Source organism: Sorex fumeus, unplaced genomic scaffold (genome assembly GCF_029834395.1).
Source record: "Sorex fumeus unplaced genomic scaffold, SorFum_2.1 ptg000051l, whole genome shotgun sequence".
NCBI classification, from domain to species: Eukaryota; Metazoa; Chordata; class Mammalia; order Eulipotyphla; family Soricidae; genus Sorex; species Sorex fumeus.
Window position 1 is genome coordinate 33,089,100 of NW_026606108.1, and position 22,960 is coordinate 33,112,059.

Consider the following 22,960-nt stretch of genomic DNA (forward strand, 5'->3'; position numbering starts at 1 on the left):
TGGTTAATTCGGAGTTTATTGGTTTTGCAGTTTGTTTTTTATTTCGTTTATAAATTTGTTTTCTCTTTATGGTTGCAGAAGAGGCTCCTTGGCTACGGGAGGTGTAGCCACCTTTTATGCCTGCATATATTTAGCTAACGGTACACTCGACGTGATTAAAGGCAATGGAGGGAAGCCACAGTGCTTCCCCTTTCAGTGGGACCTGCCCGCTACTCAGGAAGGGAAATGCATTTCTGATCCTCCACTTGGGGAGCCACAGGAGATGCTCACAGCCTTGCCCCTAAGCTGGGTAGACACTGGGGAAGAGGGAAGGAGGAAGGACAAGGCCCACAGCCCCTTCCCTTGACCCAAGGTACCCGTGTGCATGGCTTCTCACAACAGGAGCACATGTGAACAGGAAATGCCATGCCGAGAAACACAGCCCACCCTGGCTCCCAGGCTTCTGCCACACCCCAGCTACACCTTGGATCTGTCCCCACACGGGGCTCTGGGAGGGCGCCCTCTCTGCTGTGACTTTCCTTGCAACCGTGCTCCATCCTGGTTGACATCGCCTGTTCTGTTATGACTCAGACATGTCATTCTGTCCCCCTCCCTCCAATCTAGGGGAGCCAGGCCAGGAGGCCTCCCACAGAGCCCCCGGGAACTTGGAGGAACCAGGAGGTTCTCTGCAGAAACCAGGGCTCCAAGCACGGGATTCAGAAGATGCAGCAGGACCAGCTCTCTGTGGAGCAGGGCAGAGGTGCTTCTGAGGGGCTGCCAGGCCCCCACACCTGCCTTTTCCTAGCAGGTGAGCATCATTCTTCAGATACCAGGGCTGGTGCAGGAGCACGCCCTCTTCCCCTGGAGACGCTTTAGAGTCCCTCGTATTCTCCAGACTTCGAACCCCAGTACCTGGTCAGTGTCTGGGCCAGTCACTGCTCACAGCTCCTGGGGCCCCTTCTGTGAGATGGGGAACATGGTACCAGAGTGGGATCCCTGGGGACAGGACCAGGTGGGCACATGGCAGGTGTCCCATGCCAGCTTCTGCCAGGCCTTCCTAGGTAGAGACTAGTGTGTGCTGAAGTGTCCACCAAATCCATGGTGATGGGGCTCAGAAGAGGACATATCTGAAGCAGGATGCTTGCAGACGGCATGACTTAGGGACACAGATGAAGCCGATTTGACTTAGTGGGGCTTGGAACCCAAGGCCTGAGGAGAGAATGTGCAGACAGAGGAGGGGGTGCAGGGCCGGTGGTGGCAGAGTTGCAGCCCCATAGCTGTCACACAGAAGTGGATGCTCTGGGGGGGAGGTTCCGAGACAACCCCCACCCCCAGAGGCTCCCTGGGGTGGGGGTCTTGGCTGTGGAGCATGCTCACAGTCTGACCCTGTGTGCCCCCAACTCATGTATCTTTCTTTTCCCAAGCCAATTTTTAAAAAATTTTTATTAGTGAAACACCATGAGGTACAGTTGTAGACTTACAAATTTTTGTGCTTGGGTTTCAGTTATACAATGATCGAGTACCCATCCCTCCACCAGTGCCCATTCTCCACCACCACTAATCCCAGGATCCCTCCCACCCCCCATCTCCCCATCCCACCCTGCCTCTATGGCAGGGGATTCCCTTTTTTCTCTCTCTCTCTCCTTTCGGGTGCTGTGGTTTGCAAAAGAGGAATTGAGTGGCAATCATGTTTGGTCTATAGTCTACTTTCAGCATGCTTCTCCCATCCTGGGCGGATCTTTCCAACAACCTTTATTTGGTGCTCCCTTCTCTATCTGAGCTGCCTTTATCCCTAGAGTGTGCGGCTGGCCTCCAAGCCATGGAGGAAACCTCCTGGTTCTTATCTCAGCTATTCTTGGGTGTTAGTCTCCTATTTTGTTACTTTATGTTCCCCAGATGAATGCAATCTTTCTATGTCTGTCCCTCTCTTTCTGACTCATTTCACTTATCCAACCCAAATTTAATTTAATTTTTTCTTTTTCTTTTTTAAATGAATCACCTTGAAGTACAGTTACAGACTTACAAGCTTTTGTGATTATGTTTCAATCAAACAATGTTCGAGTACCCATCCCTCCACCAGTGCCCATTCTCTACCACCAATGTTTCCAGTGTCCCTCCTACCACCCCCACCCCTTCCCACCCCCTGACTCTGTGGCAGACACATTCCCTCTTACTCTCTCTCCTTTTGGGTGTTTTGGTTTGCAATATAGGTACTAAGGAGCCATCATGTTTGGTCTATAGTCTACCTTCAGCACATATCTACCATATGGAGCAATCCCTCCAACCATCATTTACTTAGTGGCCCCTTCTCTGTCCCAGTTGCCTTTTCCCCTAGCACATGAAATCGGCTTCCAAGCCTTGGAGCATCCTCCTGGCCCTTATCTCTAGTATCTTCAGGTGTTATTCTCCTATTATGTTACTTTATGTTCCACAAAAGGCAACTCAGGCATCTTAAATAATCAGCTTTCGATACAGGCAGAGTAAACCGCACTCTCTCTTGGGGAGGCCTGCCCCACGGCTCCCTCATCCCCGCCCAACTCACTGCAGCAAGCACTCGGGCCTCTCTCCCAGAACTGCTGGCCAGCTGTGCCTTCTCTACCTGATGCTGCCTCCCAGGGGCTGTCCCCCTCCTTGACCACCCAGCTCTCATAGGTCTCTATTGCTTTTCTGTCTCTGAAAGATAGCAAGTTCTCTGGGGCCAGAGGCCACATCTGATCTGGTCACCTCTCCTGTGTCCCCAAGTATCTGCACACAGAGCATGCTGATGTGTGAGCATTGAGGCCAGCACACAGGTGTCTGAGTCTGGGACACCCCCAAAATGCTGAATCAGGGTGGGGGACACAGCCTGCCTGTCCACCAGTGCCTTCCACCTGCACCCCCCCACCCACTCACACACACACCAGCCCCATACCCTTTCCCAAGGCCTTAAGCCAGTTAGCACTCCTCAGTTTTGATCCTGGAATCTGGAATCAACATGAGTAGCTCTGTAGCTTCTTGATGTGTCCTCAAAAGGTCCCTGATGATTGTTTCTAGAACATTCTTTCTAGGGCAGTTCTTCCCACATTTACAAGGGCCAATACTGTTGGTAACAAAGGCTGCATTTTCTGCACTTCCTGCCTTATGCTTGTGTAAGCTGTCCCATGCAGCATTTCCCTAGCCCTGGGAGTGACCCCTTGAGGCAGGGCCCCTTAGGACACCCACTAGGCAGAAGGGAACCCTATGGCAAGAGGCAAGGGGAAGCAGCTCTGGACACAGGTGATCAGATGCAGTGAGGAGGGCAAAGAAGTGCCGAGAGGAGGAAGAGGAGGAGGAGGAGGAGGAGGATGAGGAGGAAGAGGAGGAGGAGGGGGAGACGGGGGAGGGGAAGACAGAGGCTTTGGGGCCCATGGGGTTGGGAGTGCATGGTGGTCTCTGCAGGGCAGCATAAGGCTGCTTTCATCCTTCTTACAAGTGGGCAAGGCTCTGTTTAACAGGCAAGTGGGAAGTGTGAGACATTTGCAATGGGCAGAGAAGTGAAAGCAAAGAGAGACACCAAGGGGTCGTGGACCTCAATCCTGTCTGGGTCAGGATCTCTGCTTTGAGCCAATGGGTGGCTAAACCAGGGCAGACAGCAAAATACAAGGAAGGTTAGTGCTTGCCCAGAAAGTTGACTGAGCACCACAGGCTCCGGCTGTTCTGGGCCCTGCCACCTCCCCTGGGAAGCTGACAGAGCTGCCTTGGATTTTCTCTCCCCGCGTGTCAGGAATAAACTCAGGCCGAGGAGAGGGGCTGGAGAGAATAACTGATAGCATCTTTTCTCCTCTGGAAAGTGGCGTCATTGGAGAAAGTTCCCCCGATGGGGGTCCTGTAACCGCTCTTATCTCTGCTACCTCTCCCAGAGAAGACCATTAACTCACTCTAGAGACCCTCAGTCGCGTATTTCCTATTCCCCCTCAGTCAAATAGTTCCTGTTGACTTGTCTTAGCTTAGCCTGGTTAGGTTAGCCCAGAGAAGCAGATGTTTGTAAATGATCACCCTTGCTCTTCCTATGATTGTAGGACAAAGGCAATCAATAAAAAACATAAAGGGGAATCAGGACTCTTGGTGCAGAACTCTATGAGCCCCCCGACCCAGGGTTTTTTCTCTTTCTGTCTGTATTGTTTTCTTACTCCTGGCAGGGCCCCTGCTTCAGACCCACTCACTCGGACTGGTCCCTGGCACCCACAGAGTTCAGAGAATTATCTCCCGGGCCGCTCTGTGTACCCAGGACACAGGTGGAGACTCCTGTCACCCAGAGACTCCTCTTGCAGACATGGCCTTCAGACTCTGGGTTGGGCCAAGCACAGCCTTCTAAGATACAGCTGGAGCAGGGGCTGCCTCGGGTTCCCTGCTGGCCCTGGAAAGGCCCCCCTCCCTCCCCACTGGCTCAGCCATATCCAGGCACATACTGATGATTCTGCCTTTGGATTTTCAACTCTTGGGACTGACCAGGGCACTGAGCATGGAGTCAGGGATGGAAGCTGGACTGGGGGTTCCTGCATTCAGGCTGCCCATGACTTAGCCCATACCACACCCCATCTGGGGGCTGCAGAACCCCGAGGACCTGCTTCCCTGCAGCCAGGGGATAAAGTGTGAGTCGGTGGTGGGGGGGGGGGGGTGGGACGTGGTTGTCATACTGACACTGTGACGTGACCTGGGTCTGATGCTATTCACAAACCCAGCCTGACCCTTCACAGGCTGTGCCACCTTAGGCAAGCTCCTTAATGTGTCTGCCTCTAGAAAGCAGGAACCTTCCTCAGCTGCCAGCTCACTTGTGGGAGGGGGGGGGGGAGTCAGCGCTGTGCCAGGCTCAGGGGCTTATAGTCTGTGCTACTATCCAAGACCCCCCCACATCCAGGTAAAAACACTTAGGGGGCTGGAGAGATCATATAGCAGGTAGGGCTCTTGCTTTGCACTTGGTCAACCCAGGTTCAGTCCCCAGTACCCCATATGGTCCCCTGAGTATCACTAGCAATAATTCCTGAATTAAAAGCCAGGAGTAACTCCTGAAAATTGCCATGTCATCCCCAAACAAAATTAGGGGCTAGAGTGATAGTTTAGCAGGCAGGGCACTTCCATTGCACATGGCAGACCTGGATTCAATTCCTAGCATCCCATATGGTTCCCTGAAAATTACCAGGAGTAATTCCTGACTGCAGACCCAGGAGTAACCCCTGAGCATCTCCAGGTGTGATCCCCCCACTTCAAAGGCATTTGTGCCTCATCTCACTCTCCCTTCAAGTGCTCTTTTAAAATTATTATTAAAGCTTTAATTTTTAAATGATAGTTTAGGGACGCCACTTCCAACATGGTTAAAGCTCATGGACATGGTGCCACGATCCTACTTTTGAAGGCCTTGACTAGTGTCCATCCAGCCTCTCCTCCAAAATTCATCCTCTCCCTCTAGACAAAATCCCTTCCCACCCATAGGCCACCTGATGTCTTTGTTACTGTTCACAAAACATCAATTCTGAGACACTGCTGCTTGGGGTGAATTTGGGATTGGGGGATTGTGGAGGTTGTGCGGTGCTCTGTGCTCGAGAACCCTGCGGCTGACCCCCCCTCCCCGGTCTACAGAACCTGCCTCCTGAGAGCCTCAGGCCCCTCAACCCCCACCCTGGCAGCAAGAAGGGGACAGAGAGGGGCAGGGGCTCCCCCACGAGCCTTCCTGCTGCTTCGCAGACACATCTGGGTTCTCTGTTTTCACTGCAAGCTCAAAAGCGCACGGATCTCCCTGCTGCCCTCAGACCTCGTGCCTCCTTAATCCCATAAAAGGAACACCTAATTCGAAAAGTATTGATTCAATTTTTTTTCCCCATCTCATTTCTTTGAAAACATTCCTCAATCTGGGGTGGCCGCGGCCTCGCTGGGTGCTGTAGACTGGTCACCCCTTCCTTTATCACCCACACAGCCGTACTCTGCAGCAGAAATTCTGGTCTGGAGCACATCAGAGCTTCAGAGGGGAGTTGCCTTGGATGGGGGTTGGGGGCAGGCTGGGGGGCTGCTGGGGCCTCCCTTAGCCCCATAGCTCTTCTTCCTCTGATAATTTCTTTCGGGGTCACACCCAGTGATGCACAGGGGTTACTCCTGGCTCTACACTCAGGAATTATCTCTGGCGGTGCTTGGGGGACCATATGGGATGCTGGGAATCGAACCTGGGTCAGCCGCATGCAAGGCAAATGCCCTACCTGCTGTGCTATTGCTCCAGTCCCTCTCTGATAATTTTTTTTTGAGGGGCAAACTTGGCAGTGTTCAGGACTTATTCCTGGCTCTGTGTACAGGAATCACTCCTGGCGGCTTGGGGAAGTATATGGGGTGCCCAGGTCAGCCGTGTACATAGCAAGTGTCTACTGGCTGTCTCTCCAGGTCCTCAGCTCTTCTATTTTCAAAAAACAGAGAGCCCAGAGAGATAGTACAAGGGTTAAGTCTCTTGCTTTACTGTGGCTGACCCCAGTTCCATCCCTAGCACTGTGAACTGGTCCCCCCAAGCATCACCAGGAATCACCCCCGTAAGAACAGAGCCAGGAGTCAGCCCTGAGTCCCACCGGTGTCAGCCCTAGTCCTGTTTTCAAATAAGAAGCGCAGTCACGGCTGACAGTACTGGTGATGGGCAGCGCTGCAAGGTTAGGGAGCAGACTAAGGACCACACACATGCCAGCACAGCTCTGCCATGTGAGTCGCATCCTGAACCCAGCCCAGCGTTGCTCTGGGGACATATCTAACCATCATGGTCACTTTCTCTTCTAAGATTCAGGCCTGGAAGTCCTATCGTCCAGAGCTGTTCATGTGGCTGCTGGCTGGTCTGGTGCCCAGGACCATGTACTCTGGCTGCCTAACGACCTGGTTCTCACTGTTCCTGCTGCCCTGACCCCAGGAAGGCCGTTTCCCGGGGGTGTTTCGTGCTTCCAAGACTCTGCATCTGTGCTCACAGGGTTCCACCCTCATTGCTTTGACCTCAGGCCTCATCTCAGTGCTGCTCTCTCCTCCAGAGCTCACTCCTCCAAGAAGCCTCCCACCCCTACCACTTCAGATGGGAACCACTCATGTCCCTTCCTCCTTCCTCTCCCTTCAGGAGCCAGAGGTGTGGAAATGCTACCTGGGCTTAACCCAGCTCTGCTATCACCTGACCTTGGTACCCTCCTCTGTAAAACATGGGGCTAAGAGCATCATTCAGGAGCCACACAAAATAATCTGTCTGTGGAGCACAGTGCCTGACACAGAGTAAAGGCTTAGAGAGGAAGATTTTAGAAAAATAATTCTTGTCCTTTGGGCTACACTTGGCAGTGCTCAGGAGATTTACTCCTGGTTCTGTGCTCAGGTATCACTCCTGGCAGTGCCAGGGACCCATATGGGATGCCAGGGACCAAACTAGGGTGCACTATGCACAAGGCAAGACCTCCCCCACCCCACCTCCCTTCTCTGTTCCAACTTGCTAACTCCTGGGTCATTAGCAGCCTGTGTCTTCACAGAGAGAGTCCTGGGTCTATCCAAAGCCCTGAGCTGCTGAGTGGAAGGTGGGGGCACACCATGCACAGGTGGTGGTGGGAGCACCAAGGCCACCAGACCCACTGGACACAGCTCCTTTCTCGCCACGCTCCCCGGCCATTTGTTTACACGACGAGAAACAGCAATGGAGCAAATGGCTTCTGAAATGGGAAAGGATTTGGTCTCAATTGCATTTGTATTCAAATGAATGAAATAAATTCCAGCAGCTTCCCGAGAGTGCCAGGCAAGGCGGGGGGGGGGGGGGGCTCCTGCTTCGGGGTGCTGCCGGCCATCTCTCCTGGAGAGGGAGGCTGGGATGAAAAATGAGGCCTCCGAGCAGACCTTCACAGTCCATCTGTTAGCTGTGGCGGGTGCAGCACCCAGAGGGACCCGGGCTCTGGCCGGCATGGCCCTGTGCCCAGGCGCTGGTGATGAATGAATGCCTGCCTGGGCCCAAGACCGCGTCGAGACAGGAGAATGAGTGAGAGGGAATTTTATCTCTTCGTGCAACGGGTGGGACGCTGGGCCGGCCATTCACTGCTTTGGAGGGACCTGGCATTTAGAGTCATATTTGTCAGAGGGCACATTTGTGTCTGCCAGCACCTACCAGACAATGCAGCTCTGAGGCCCCCAGGAAGCCTGAGGCTTCCCTGGTGACTGGTGGTCCTGCTTCCCGGCCACTTGGTGTATCTGTGAAAGTGGCCGTGCTTGAGGCTGGACTTTCTGTGGGGTCAATGGGGTCCTGGCATTTTTGCTTTGGGCATCGTGGCTGGGCCTCAGCTGCAAGGACACACACAGTCAAGGCCAGGTAGGCTGGCATCCCTGGATGCCTCCTCTAGGGGTGTAAACAGAGGCGGGCCTGGCAGGGAGTGACTGGACCACAGTTCTTGGCTACCCACCCTGTACCATCTCTTCCTTGTGGCCGGTGATTCCCTCCACGGCTGCCTTTCCTTGCATGACAACTCTGTGGGTGCTCCTGGAATCCGAAAGACCCCAACTAGCTTGCTCAATGGCTCACCTGACCCCCACAAGCCTTCAGAAGCAAGAGCCCCACTCATTCCAGCACCTCCGCCTCCTCCTGTACCCCCACACCCAGCTATGTCTCCCTACACCAAGAGCTTCTCAAAAACAGCCCTCCCCCCACCCCCACCACACACACACACACACACACACACACACACACACACACACACAGCTGGCGAGTGAAGTGTCTGAGGAAAACTGTAGACAGTATGCCAGGAGGATGGGGAGCTGGTCACACTGAGTATGTGGTTTCCACAGACAACGACCAAGGGGACCCCAGGGGCCACTGAAGACTGGTGGTGTTCAATGTGGTGACTGCAGGCGTGGGCAGGCTGAGGGATACAGAGGCCAGGAGAGAGGCCCAATGAGTGTCTCAGGAGGGGTCTTGTCAATAAATCAAGTCTTCCAGGACTGGCCACACTTGCTGGTCCACAGTGACACATGAGTTCTGGGTCAGAGGCCAGTGAGGACATGGCTTGTATAGCCAAAAATATTTACTCCCTGGCCCTCAATGTCCAAGGTCATGGAGAAGGTGTAGTTGAGGGAGGCAAAGAGAAGGAAGGCAGCTGGGAGGAGGAGGGGGAGAAGGGCTAGGTGCTGAGGGTCACAGATGGATGGTGCCTGCTGGGTCACCACAAGGGGTATACCTTGTGGGCCTCAGTTTCCTCATCTGTGCCTGTGTGTGGTGAGGGAGGGAGGGAAGGGGATTCAGAGGGCAGAGTCTGGAGTTAAGGGGAACCAGGAGGTCGTGGGGCAGCACCATGGCATCGGGGGAGAGGGGGCTGTGGAGAGGGCGCCCAGCTCTCCTGGCCACTTAGAGCCTAGTTAGAGCTTAGACACAACAGCTTTTCTAAACTAGTCAAGTTTGATTTCTAGCCTGTCCAGTGCACTTCTCAGGTGCCCAATCTTCATCCTCAGAGTGGGAGGAAGATGAGGACCAAACAGATCCAGAGGCAGATGTTGGGGGATGCTCTGAATCCAGCTCTGGCCTTCCCGGGGACCAGTACATGTTGCCCGTTTCCCGTACCAGGGCTGAGTAATGAAGGGCTCTGTCTGGGTCAAGACTCTGTCAGGGCAGCACCTGTGACCTGGGCTTCCCGCCCCTTCTCCAGGGGTCACAATGACCTCTGGTTCAGCTGGCCAGTCCAGGCCCCATTTCTCCTGCCCTGGAATGGTCCCTCCCAGCCCAGAGTCTGCACCCAGTGGAGACTCTGGGGCTTCAGCCCACATGGCACAACCTGAGTCTGCATCCCACCCTGGGGGGGTTCAGGGCACCCTTCAGCCCCTGAGTATGCAATCAGGATCCATCCCAATGGTGCCACAATGAGATGTGAGGCCATCCTGGCCATCACCACAAAATGACCATGAAGTTAAGTAGCAAACTTATTTGAAATGCTCACATTTGCCTGAGATGATTCTCATTAACAGAACACCTTCATTTTAAGAAAAATCCATGTTCACAGCCTGCACTGTAGAGCCTGTGCCCACAAGTTATGATTTATGTTTTATTACAAGGTGGAAAGAGATGAAAAAAAATTCTTCACAACAGGGAGAGGGGAAAAAAAAAAAACAAAACAACAGCCCAAAACCAACCCAGGGACTCTTGAGTGCAACTCCCAGGCCTTTGATTTAAAGGGACATTGTCATCTTTAATGTTTTCATCTGGAGGAATTAGAGAGTACCCTGTGATAATTTAGAAGCTCCTGATTTAGGGGGCAGCCTCCATGGTCTGGTTTCACTGTATTTCCCTTTTTATGGTTCCAGAGAGTATTTTCTGAGAGATAATAACGTGGGGTGATATTTCTCCTTTGTCATGTGGAGGCCCAAGGAAATTACAGCAGGACTCTTCCTCCAGCTAGTGTGGCCAGCACAGATGGGGAAAGACAGTCACCCACCACAGATTCTTCATATCCCCCAGGGCCGAGTCCACCTTTCTGGGCACTCTGGAGACCTGGAGGTCACGTGGGTTGCTGGGAAGTCACAGAAGAATCTTCCATGGATCAGTTCCTTTCTTCCCAGCCCTGCCTCTGACAATCCTTGTTTTCCGTGCCGTTTTTCTGCTCCCACCTCCCCAGTTAGGTCGCGATGGACCCTGGAGGGCACATGGCGACCATTTCTCCTATGAGTTAGGCCAGCCCTCCTCCTTCTCAGTCTTGTTGCTTCTCTTGATTTCTCTGACTAGCCATACTCCAGCCCAAACCCCAGCAGCCTGGATGCGGGGACTTATGTTAGGGCGGCAGCTTGCCCACCTGGAAAAACTACATATCCCAGCTGCCTCCGCAAGAGTGTGTGGTCATGTGACTCATTCTGTCCAATGGGAAAGAAGAACACACAGACCCGCCTCCCTCTCCCCTCAAGTCTTCCATAGGTTTCAAAGACATCCTGCTTTCTGTTCAAAGACTCTGTGCTTTCTGTGCCCCAGGGAACTGGCCCCTGCTTACACGAAGAAAGAATCTGAGGCCCAGGAACAGAAGATGAATGTGCCTGTGTGTTTGTGTCACCCTGTGACAACAAACTGAAGCACAGCATGGAGCTGTCACCTGAAGGAGAACTAAATCTGAGTTACCCCCCAAGGACTGGGCGTGATGTGGGAGCAAAGTTAAGACTTCTAAACCAACACAAGTCCTTGTCCTGCTTATCCTGGCGCTCCCCCCCCCACCTGGATCTCTCTCTCCCTTTCCTTCTCCCCCTCCCTCCCTCCCTCCCTCCCTCCTTCCCTCCTTCCTCTCTCTCTCTCTCCACCTTCTGCTTTTCTCTTAACGAGCTCATACATCAGGGGCAAATGAGCAAATGGTCAGGGGTCTGCCTCCTCTGCACTCTTGCTTAGGCTGCCCAGGACAGGATGCCTTTCTTCATCCCTCATCTGTCTGTGACACTGCCCACCTGTTCTGTGGACACACTGTCTCCGCTGCTGAGATGCTGGGCTGCCGTCCTGTGCAGCCACTGGGGCAGATAGGCCTCCTCTCTGGACATGGCCATGCCTCCCAGTGTCCCCGACTGTGGGTTTGGATGAGGCTGGAGTCCAGGAGTCTTGTCCTTCTGGTGCTTTGGGAGGTTGGGGGACATGCCACCTCCTGGGATGAAGGCCCCCCACTGCCACTGGTCTCAGAAAGACAGTCTGGATTACAGGTACCCACGAGGGCCTGCCCTTCTATCCTTCAAGGGAGCAGGCGTGGGCATGCAGCCATTTTATTTTTTCAGTGGGGGTGCAGGTGCTGAGGGGTGTTCCAAATACTTCTCAGGAGGCCCAGGAGACATTACTGGTGCTATTTGGCCAACTGGGCTGGACAACACGATACCAGGGCTGGAGGACGTGGAGCTGCTCAGGGCCTGCACTGTGGGGACCACCATGGTCATACTTGATGGTGCTCAGGGGCCATGTGGTGCCAGGGTCCCTGTGCTGTCTCACCCTCCCTGAACCCAGGTCCTCTTAAAGTTGGGCAGCCCAGATTTCTGTGGGGATATGAACACTTCCTTTTATTGGGGCGATAAGTGGGGGGAGTGGGTTTATGCTACCATATGGTAGTGCTCAGGGAATCCTAAGTGATGCTGGGGATTTGACCCCTGGTTCGCCACATCAAGGCAAGCTTTCAACCCCCTGCACTCTCGCCCTGGCCCCAGGGCTATGAACAGAACGTCTGCCCTCCCAGGGCTGCCTGTGGAGTACCAGGGGTCCACAGTATGGGGTCCAGGGGCTGTGCCTGCAGGCTGTGGCTTAGCCTTCACCGCAGGCAAGATCAATAATGTCTCCTGACTTCAAACAAGGTGGGCACACGTGTGCAGAAAGAGGCTCAGGCAGGCAGAGCCTGGCCCCACCCTCAGACAGACAGCCCAGCTCCTTGCCTGCCCCGCACCTGGGTTGCTTCTCATTCCAGTCAGGCCTTGGCTAGGAGACCACCGGGAGTCTGGGCATAAATAATCCAAAGTAAATAGGTGGGGTATGAGTGATTTTGTGTGTGTGGGGGGGGGTGGCTGTCTGGGCTGGGGGGATGCTCTGCCCACCCCATTCATTATTCAAAGGGTTCCAGGGGAATATCTGGGGTGGAGGGACCCATGGGTACTCCTGCCTAATGAGATGCTGTAGCCAAGGGCTGACCCAGGAACGCAGCTATCCCTCCTCCCTTGTCCGGGACAGCAAGGGCCCAAACTGGGCCTTGCGGCTGGGAGCTGGCTATGGCTGAACCTACTCAGTAGGTAGAGGCTCCCACTGAGGCCCATGAGAGCAGCCTCAGTTTCCTTTGTGTACCACCCCAACTCCTGTCCTTTTTCCAGATCCCAACCTTCTCCCCAAGCTCCAAAGCCATGAGCTTCATGGGTAGTGCTGACCTTCGGTGGCCTCCATCCCACGGGCAGTGGTTGCCCTGCCCCAAATCCAGAGGCACAGCCTCCCCGTGGGCACCTTCCCCTCTTCTCCATGTGGGAGAGAGTCTGAATGTCACCAAGTTTCCCGTCCACTCATGCATAGAGGTTGGGGGGCTGGGTCTCAGCAGCTGAGGGAGCTCCTGGTGTCTCTAGTACTTTCACTGACTCCAGCCCACCTTTTTGTGCTTCCTGAGGTCCCCTGGGCCCCGAGCACTGGTCACCCCACACAGCACTGCCTGGACAGGTTCCAGCTAGCATCCCCTTGTTGCCTGCCCTGAGTTTTCAAAGAGCCCCTGTTAAATAGTCGGGATGTGGGGGTTCTCTGTTCACCAATAAAGCTATTGAGACTATTGTTGTCTAGGTTACAAGAGGGCTGTAACCCTACAGGTCAATCCTTCCTCATAGGAAGAAAGACAGTGAGGGATCCCCCTCTGCCTCTGCCAGGGGAAGCCAAAGGTTTACTGGAGAGTCTGTGAGAGGCCACTTTCCTTGCGTGTCCCCTGCTGAGACCAGACAAGGAACCCTAAGTGTGGGAGGCAGGGTTCTCATTCCAGCTCTCAGCTGGCTACCATGACCAAGCAGGGGACAACATGAAAAGTGTGGGGCTCCCTGAACCCCAAAATCTGAGCAGCTGGTGCTGGAAGTGCGGCTCAGAGGAAGCCGAACCTCCTTGTCGTCACCCAGTCTGGGAGCCTCAGAGACATTTGCTCTGGGCCCGCCTTGCCCCTGCCCTGAGGGACATGTGGGAAGGTAGTTCTGGGGGACATGTGAGCCCCACCAGGACCACCATCAAGGAAGCTGGCAAGCTGAGGGATGATGGGTGGGGGTGGCACCTCTTTGCCAATCTCTTCTAACTTAGGGCCCCCTGGAAACAATGTGGGCCTTAGCCTGGGCTGGCACCCTCAGGGACAATGGGGCCTCCTCCACCCAGGAGAACCCCCATGTCACTGGAAACTGCCCCAACTGTTCTCAACTTTTGGGCTCCACTACAGTAAAAGCCCCGCATGGTCCTTTCTGAGGTGTCTCAGGCACCCACTTAGGCTGAAGGGTGCCCTTAGAAAAGCATCAGTTCCTGCCCCTGCCCGCTGCCATGCCCCTCCTGCTCTCAGAGGGCGTCCCACTGTCCTTTCATGCCTCCTTGGGGGGGTAGCTGCCTCGTCCCTTCTACTGCCACATGTCCAGGCTCCCTGTGCCCACAGCCTCCACCATCTTCTCTCAGCTTGTGCTCTCCCTCAGCTTCCAGGGCCCCCGGTGTGTGTGTGTGTGTGTGTGTGTGTGTTTGTGTGTGTGTGTGTGTAGGGGGGCACAGGGAGGTGCTGTGTGTTTGCGGGGCATCGGGGGGTGCTCTCTGGGCTGGAGAGGCACAGAGTGACCATCCTGAGGAGGGAAGTGCTGCAGCAGGGCACTGCGAGGAGACCTGAGGGGGTTGACCAGGCCCGGGGGCTCTGAGGACCTCCTCACACATCTCCTGAGGGCCCATGGCAGGCAGGAGTCTGAGCTTGGCTTTCTCCCCCCCAGCCCCAGGACATAAGTCTATTACCCCTTGATCTGGCCTTGTGTCCCCCTGACTCGGTCATCTCCTACAGGGCCCACCTAGCTGCTGGCACTGGGGAGCACGGTGCCACAGAGCAGAGCCCTCTGTGTATGTGTGTGTGGGGGGGCGGGGGGGTATCCTAGCCTTGCAGCTTGTGCTCTGAGCAGCCGCAGTGTGGCGTGGGTGGTGGGCACTCGTGACTTGGAGCCCGAGAAATGAGCTGAGGAAATGGCTGGAATGAAGGAAGGACCTGGAGTCAGAGGAACGGAATCTGGGTTCAGTGCTCTCCTGAGCACCTCTAAGAAGCGTGGGGGTGGGGGTCCGGGCCCCCTTCCTGGTACACTGGGTGCCTGCAGGCAGCAGAGATTGCCCCTTGCCCAGAGGCCCCAGGTCACGGGCACTGCGGGGGCTGCACCTGCTCTCCTGGCCCCCAGCCTGGCATCTGAGGTGCCCCCTTGGGATATGGACTCTGGCAGCTGGGGCACGCACACCCCATGCTCCCTGCAGGTCTTCACCTGTAGGGAGCAGGCTTGCGGGGGGGGGGGGGGGGGGGGAAGGGCTGCAGGGCTTCACTGCATGGCGAAGGTCTCCAGATCCTCACAAAAGCTCAGGGAAAACACTCAGATTTATGAGGATAATTCAGCGCTCACCGGGTAAAAAGCTGACGTTGAAATGTTTCCATGGTCTGTCTCGGTAATGAAATTCTTTGTCTCCTCTGCAGCCTTCTCTGGGCGCTCAGCTGCCACCCAGAGCAGGCTCTGCTCCATGCAGGATTTGGAGCTTCTCCCTAAGGCCCAACCACAGGCTGGCCAGGTGCTGTGAGGTGCCCCCATGTGAGGTGCCCCCATGGGCCCCAGGCCCTGGCCAGCCACGCTGATGGTGGCGGTAGTCACCCAGAATGTGGAGGAGCAAGTGATGACAGTGCCCACTTCCCTCTGAGAGGGGTTGAACACCATCGCATCCCACGCTAATGAGTTTTCTTTGCAATTTGTATATAATAGATTTTCAATAACAACCTGTAATTAGTTCATTTTCTACTATTCAATTGCTCTGCGCTGAGGCCCTGGACAGCTCCCAGCTGGGGTCTTTAAGAGGGAAGCGCTGGAAGATTCAGTTGCAGACAGTGGCCCCGAGGAAGAATGGGGTCTGAGCCCTCCACAGGGAGGGTGAGGGTGGAGGACTGGCCATGGCTGCTTCTGCCCAGCACTGAGCTCGACTCAGAGGAGTAGAGGGGAAGGACTCTCCGCCCAGAGAGACCCCATGACCGTGCCCCCTGAGTGGGGGCTCCATCCTGACCCCACGGCACTCACCCAACACCCCCATCCCAGGACGCTGTCTGTGCATGCAGAGGGTGGTAAGCAGACCCTCAGTGGTGTGCGTGTCCCTTCTTAGCTCAGGGGGAGCTGAGACAACAGCCCTGATGACCACACAGGCATCTTTGGAGTCTGATGGCTTCAAGGCCACGTTCACTCCCCAGCTGAGACTCACTGTCTCCTCCCTGGCCAGCGCAGTCCAGAAACTCAGCAAGGTCCAAGTGGGGGTGGTCTGCCTTCTTCTGGGTCTGGTTCTGCCCTTGGTGCCCCCTGATGGCCCTGCCTCTCACACCAGCCTTCTCCTCACCCCTCCTCACGCCGTTCCTAGGCCTGGACTCTAGTGTCTCTGAGGTCCCCTCCTGTCCCCCACATACTTGGTCATTCTCTGTCCCGGCTCCAGCTCTGGCTGCTTTCCTATTTCCTGCTACCTCCCCGGAGGCCCCAGGCCCTGTGCCAGGAACAGCATGGGCTCAGGGGGCCCACCTCTGAGCCAGTGTGACCCCTGAGCTGCCTGCCCTGTTTCTGGACCTTTTCACTTCTCCTTGTGCCATGGCTGGTCAGTCTTCCTGTAAGTGGACAGCATGCTCCAGGGGTGCCTGCAGAGACGAGGGGGCAGGTCCCATGGAGGATCTTGCCCCTTCCAGAGCCTGGCCCAGCCTGGCATTGGGGGCAGGCACCGCACTGCTATTTCCTTTACAATTTCTGATCCCGAGGGGGCTCAGGTCTCTGTGCTGTGCCTTTGTTCAAAGAACATGCCCCCATCCATCCTGAAGCATGCTACAACCAGTATGGGGGCCCCTGGCTACTATGGGGGGCTCTAGCTACTACAGGGGGCTCCAGCTACCACGGGGCTCTCGCTTTCAGTAGGGGATGGGATGGGCTCTGCTGTGACAGGGCCTGGGGTTCCTCTAAGAGAAACAAACTCACATGTATGCTGAAGAATATTCCCTCCTAGTCGGGCATGGCTACAGGGAGCAGGCTGGGCCTCTCTGCACCCACAGGGCAGAGGTGGAGGAGGACAGGAAGACACTGATGGAGGTTGGTGGCCCCGGGCACAAGAGGCCCTGTGTTCACTTCTGGTATCTCATCTCCAGGGATTGGCGTGCCCCTTCTGGCCTCACTGTGCCTGTCCCACCGTGGAACCTCTATTAAGCCTCTGGAGACACGCAGAGGCCCCCTGGTGCCCCAGTGACCCTAATGTGTGTGGCCCCCTGGGCTGGCCCAAGCACATCTCTGTTGATTTCAGCTCCTTCACTGAGGGACTCTGGGTCAGACCCCAGCAGGGGGAGAACCCAGTGAGCACATCTGGCAGCCACTGAGCTGGGACCTGCAACCAAGGACAACAGGGTTGTGGGGGCATGGGGGAGTTCTCTGCCTTGGAGAATTAATGCTGATGAATCACACCAATCGTGTTTCAATGATGGAGAGGCTTCTCGAACCAGACACTGGGTTCAGCTCCACCTCTGCTAAGTCCCCCTGCTGGCTGTAGGCTCTGAAGTAGCCACAGTCTCAGTGTCTTCATTGGGAGAATCAGACAGAACACAGGGACACCCGGGGCTCCAATGTGGACAAACTAGAACCATACTGACAAGGACTCAGCGCATACTGAGTGGCTTCCGGGTATGGGCAGTGGTGCCACACCTCCTCCTGGAAGCACCCCCCTCTGCCTGAGGAAGGGAGACTCATGGCACCTTTTCCTCCTATGGCCATTTCCAAGATCCCTCTGTGCCTTCCGCATCTAGGGGCTGGAGCAGCCAGGACCCCCTTGGCCTTCGGACTCCACCACGTCAGTGGCTGTACCAGTGCCCAAGTCCTTCCAGAGGGACACTCTCGGGGGGAGGCTTACAGGGACCCTTTTGCTCCTCTCCAAACCCAAGAGCAGAGTCCTAGGAAATGCTGACAGTCCCCTGCCACCTGCAGGCTGGCTACTCACAACTCAGGCAGTAGACAGAGTGGGATAAAGCAGCCGGTGCCTGAGTCCTGTCTGGGCTCCCCTGGAGAGGACAGGCATCGGGGGGTCAGGGTGAAGAATGTCTGTGCTGTGTCACTGTGCTTCTGTCCCTGCTGGTGTGACTCTCTGGCTGTGCAGGCAACAGGTGTTAGCCAAAGTCATGGGGCAGGATGTGTGTGTGTGTGTGGGGGGGGGTGCCCCACACAGATGTTGATGCAAGTAGTGGCAACAATGTAGCACATCTACCAGGCAGAACCAACCTGGGAGCCCCCCACCATCTTCCGCAGTGGTGTCTGGGGTACAGTGGGGGCCTACACACAAGCCCAGTGAGGGAGGGGTTCATGGGGCAGCACCCTCTGCGCAGTCTGCATCTTCCACACGGGGGTCCCTGAGCCCACTCCGCACTACCCTTTATCCCGCGCCTGGAGCTGCTGCACTAACCCAGGCTTTGCCTCCCACCCATTTGCTGGGGCTGCTCTCGGAGGGTTAATTAAAAGGACAAGAATCTGTCTTACAAAAAAGCCGGAAGAAACCTGGAATGAATTTAAAGTCAGAGAAATAGCCTCACTTCAGCAACATGTTTCCCCCATGACCCCAGTCCAAGCAAGCAGGAAAGTGTGAAAACATACATTATTGAAAGGCTTCTTAAAGGGACAGCCTTCCCCTTAACGCCAGCGGCGATCAGGCCAGACCTGCGCGTGAGTGCTCCAGCGTCTCAGTTGCCACTGCAGGGAACTGAGGGGGCCGGGGTGGGGGCGCAGAGATGCCAGGAAGGGGGAGACATGTGCCTGTGGCTCCGAGAATCTTGAAGTGATACGTGCAGAAAGAGAAGATGCCATGACTGCCTTTCCAGGGAGTCAGGAGGGGGAGGGTGCAGCTATCCTGCTCAGCTGGACATGGCAGCCTCTGGCCACCAGCCCATGGTCACCCTCGACCAGCTGCAGACACCCATCAGCCTCACCCGTGATAGAAAATGCGATTTATGAGACTTGCCAGCCCCCAAACTTGTACATGCCACACATTGCTCCAAAGAAAGTGACTCTGAGCCCCACCTTTACTGAAATGACTCAGCCACAGACCTGCCCTGCCTCGCCCCAGCCCCTGGCTACAGAAACAAGAACAGAGATGGCTATTTCAGGCATGACCTCTACCCACACTCTCAGCTCTAGTTTTTACACCTGAACTCAAATGCTATGGCTGGTATTCGGCATTCAGGGGTTTTGGTGAGACTTCTCTAAGGTCCGTTGGTTTAGGGGTAATCTGTCTCATTTCAATGGCCTCGCTAACACTCATAGAACCATAAGTTCATGCCCAGAGTGATGGGAATGTGGTTTGGAGTGGCCGTGACTATGAAAAGCCACTGCGCCAGGTAATCGGAGGGACTGTGAGCTCATTCTGCAGTGTCCCTAATGGCTGTGAGCTTCCTTTTTATTGCATGTCTGTTCCTCGGGCTGGGCTGTGACGAATAGTTTGGCAGCCTGGTTCAGAACCAGGCCAAGGCAACGACGGCAGCATCTAATTTGCTTTAAAGATGATCACAAAGCTCTGCAAAGAAGCCCGGAGTGAAGGGGAGGGATTTGGCATTGCTCTGCACAGGACACATGACCAGTGATGCTGAGGCCACCTCTGGCCCCTCCCTGGGCAGTGCAGACTCACAAAGACTCTATCAGGGGGGCTGCTTTTCCTCACGTCCAGCCCCATGTCCTCAGCCTGGGTTGAAGAGATGGCCAGGAGCTTCCTGCTCTGCTCCAGCACCCAGAGAGGGGCTCCTGAGCAGATGCTCCATGGGGCCAGCGACACAAGATACTGCCCAGTGTCAGTCCCTGCTGAGAGATGCCACAGAGGATACAAGTGCTATCTCATGGGCACCAAGTCCCAGATGCTCAGCCCTGGCCCCTGGCTCCGTGTCCTTCACAGCACCCTCTGCAGCAGGTTCCAGAACCCTCTCCAGAACACAACTGGCTGCTTTCCTGACCTGAGGGTGGAGGCGGGGGCAAGCAAATCCCGCAGGGCCCGACCCCACAGCTCACTTCTTGGCCATGTTCTAGGGGATGAGCATCATTCAGGGGCCCAGGGTGTGGTGGGAATAGGTAGATGCTGAGGACAAGGGCCAGAGGGCTTGCTTATGCTGTTTCGGGTTAGCATGTAACAGTGGGCTCTGTCAGATGAGAAGCCACGACCCCCCCACCGGTTGTCAGAAGTTCAATGGAACCATGATTGCATCTGCATGCACACATGCACACAGGCACGCATGCGTTTACTCTGTAGTAGAGAAACTGAGCTCAGGGGAAGCGCAGGGCCTAAGGCGCAAGGCCCTGCCAGATGGTGCGGACAAGCACTCTTGGCAGAGGAGACTGGGGGGCCCCATACCACAGCTGCCAGTGGGGCGGGGCCTGGGCTGCCCACCTCTCTGGTGAGCTCAGGGTGTCTTCCCGGGTGGCCCACCTTCAGCCATGTAAGCACATGCCCTTCCCATGAGTTCAACTCCCAAGGACCCTTCCTGGTGTTCCTCCCACCCTGGTGCTCAGCAGGTGGTGATGGTTTGGGGGACATCAAGGAGGGTCTTAGGTCAGGCCGTCCACTCATGGCCTATACCTGGGACCCCGGGGGTCCACTCAGACAGAGCACCCACTTTCTCTTCTCTAGAGAACCCCACCTTTCTTCAATGTGGGACCCCATTCTTGAGGGGTAAGTGCTCCCTCTCCTCTGGTCAGGCCTCTGGAACTCTCCTCCAAGTGGGGTCAGGTCACCTCTAAAACCTCTGCCATCACATGTGGTCATCTTGTCCCGTCAACCTCGGTGTGCCTTCCCAGACTTACCTAAACTGCAGTTCTGGGCTCCCCCCAACCACAATGAGGACCTTTATCAGAAAGGAGCAGTGAGACTCCCCATTCCCGCCACATGCCACACTTAATCACTTTACCCCTATCTTTAGGAGAGGTGGTTTGGGCTTACTCAGGGATCAGGGAATCACATGAGGATCAAACCCAGGTTGGCTGCCTGCAAGGTAAGGGCCTTGCCTTTGTATAGATTGCTATACAATCTCTGGCCCCACTTAGCCCTTCTCTTGACACCCCAGGCTTGTTGCAAAACAAAGTCAGCTGCTTTTGCCCCGACAAGCCCTGGAGGGCCTAGGGCAGAGTGCCGAGCCCCAGTGGGTGGGAGCCGTGTGGCGCAGTGTGGACTCACGGAAGGCCGTGTAGAGCTCCTGCAGCGTCAGGGACCCGTCGCTGTTGTAGTCATCGAAGCGGAGGAGATCGCCTGGTGAGCACCCCAGGAAGTCTCCCTCCTGGTCCTGCTCCTTCAGTTCGTGCTGCAGGGAGGAAGGAAACAGGGTGTTGGGTGAGACAGGAACTGGGGGCACAGCTGGGAGTGACTCAGGCATGTGTGCGTGAGTGTGCGTGCATGTATGTGTGTGTGAGTGTGTGTGTGTAGCTGCGTGTGTGTGCGCATGCGTGTGTGTGTGTGTGTGTGTGTGTGTGTGTGCTGAGGACTTTAGCAACAGCTGAGCCAACAATGGCAGCACCCACAGTCCTTTGGTTTCCTCCTCTCTAACTCTCACTCCATAGAAAACAAAACTGAGGCCCAGAGGATGTCCGGGTGGTTACACAGTAGTGGGGCCAGAGCTGGGATGAGAGTTCCATTTCATTGACTCTAGAAGAGCAAAGAGAACTCCCCAGAGCATCCATGATGGGCACATTCACCGGGGGCCAACTGGTCAACCTCTTCATGTGGGGATGGAGGAACCAGAAAAGAAGGGTCTGAGCAAATATACCCACTGAAAATGTCACAAATGAGCTCTGGTGGTAGGAAGGTCACAGATCCATGCCCTCCCGCCCTCATGAGTCTTATCAGTCGAGGGGCAACACCTCTTACACAGCAACCCCATTGTCCCAACCTATGTCCTACACAAGGCACTGATGTCTGCCCTGGGGTCCATTGGTTGGTTCTTGGGGTCACTTCTCGAGTATGGCCGGGGTCACAGGACACTAATGCCTTCCAGCCTAAGTAACTGGAAGGAGGCTGAAGACAAACATCCTGGGAGCTCTTGCCTAACTGGAGCTGGAGGGAGGCCTAAGATTTGCAGGAAAAATGCTCAGAAAGACATGCTTGACTTTATTTTGGGGGGTGGGTTGGTTCGGAGGAGGCTGGGGGAGAGAGGCATTTATTTTCTTTTATCTGTCTCAACTTGGCCTGCTATGTTAAAGGCAATTTAATGTGATAATGTGGTTTTTTTTTTTTTAAGAAAAACTAACAACAACAAAAAAATCCTGGCCCTTCACCCAGTGAGTATGAGCATTCAATAAAAGGGAGATCAACCGTAACGCCTGAAATCAATCTTCCAGAGACGGAAATTTTCCTTTGTCTATTTCTACATTGGAAATTGATTAACTTTTCATGGGTCCAACAAGTTTCTCCTCGACGCCTGTGATTCAGTGTCAAGGAAAGGTCCACTTGAGCTGGGCTCTGCTTGGCAGATTTATGAAATGGATTTTAAAGATGTTAAATTTTAAAGAGGAAATCATCATCCAATTACCACACTGGTTAATGGTCTCGGCTGCCCGGGGGCACATTTCTGCCAGGTTTGAGCAATATGCCCTGGGATGGCTCTGTTTACATGGCAGGATCCTGGGGAACTGAGATGCTGTTCTGCATGCCCAGTCCTGGAGTTGGGGAAGGCCAGTCTGCTCTCCTGCATGGAAACTCAGGCTGCTCTGGGCTAGCTGTGCGGTCCTGGCCCCACTTGCTCTGTGGGTCTTAGCCAAAACTGGGCTGAGTATCGAAGGACAAGTGAGCTGGCTTGGCTGGCTCGGCAGAGATGGCTTGGGTATAGATGAGCTGAGCTGGGGCGGCCAAGGCTTTTAGTCGGGGGTTTCTAGCCTGTGTCCAGAGCTGACTCTCAGGGAGGGTCTGCAGTGGGGGCTGTGGGAGGGGACTCTGCACTGAAAAAACCTCTAGTGATGGCTCCAGATTCTGGTTTTAGGGGAGTTGAGTGTTGCTGCAGACCTGGTGTCACCTCCTCCTGATGGCAGGAATCTGTTGGGGGAGCTGATGTGCCTGGCCACCAGCCCACCCGGGTCAGTGAGCCCCGCTGTAGACACCCTCTCCCTGCCCCCCCCCTTTACAGGCACACAAGAAACTCCACTTCCTTGCTTGTGAAGTGGGGTAACATCAGGCCCTACTGTATAGCAGAGGGTGGCCCAGAGGATAAGAGAAGAAACACTAATCCAGACATTAAAAATGGAGGAGATAACGACCATGATCACTCTGATCTCTTGAGAATGTGGGGTGCCA

General features: G+C 55.1%; 1 protein-coding gene across 1 annotated transcript in view; it reads right to left on the reverse strand.

Moving 5' to 3' along the window:
- FSTL4 (follistatin like 4) overlaps nucleotides 1-22,960 on the reverse strand; it is a 304,947-nt gene that overhangs the window by 65,563 nt on the left and 216,424 nt on the right. The window contains exon 6 of the mRNA XM_056124385.1: nucleotides 20,855-20,978. Coding sequence (XP_055980360.1) covers nucleotides 20,855-20,978 — 124 coding nt within the window. The remainder of the gene's footprint in view (nucleotides 1-20,854; nucleotides 20,979-22,960) is intronic.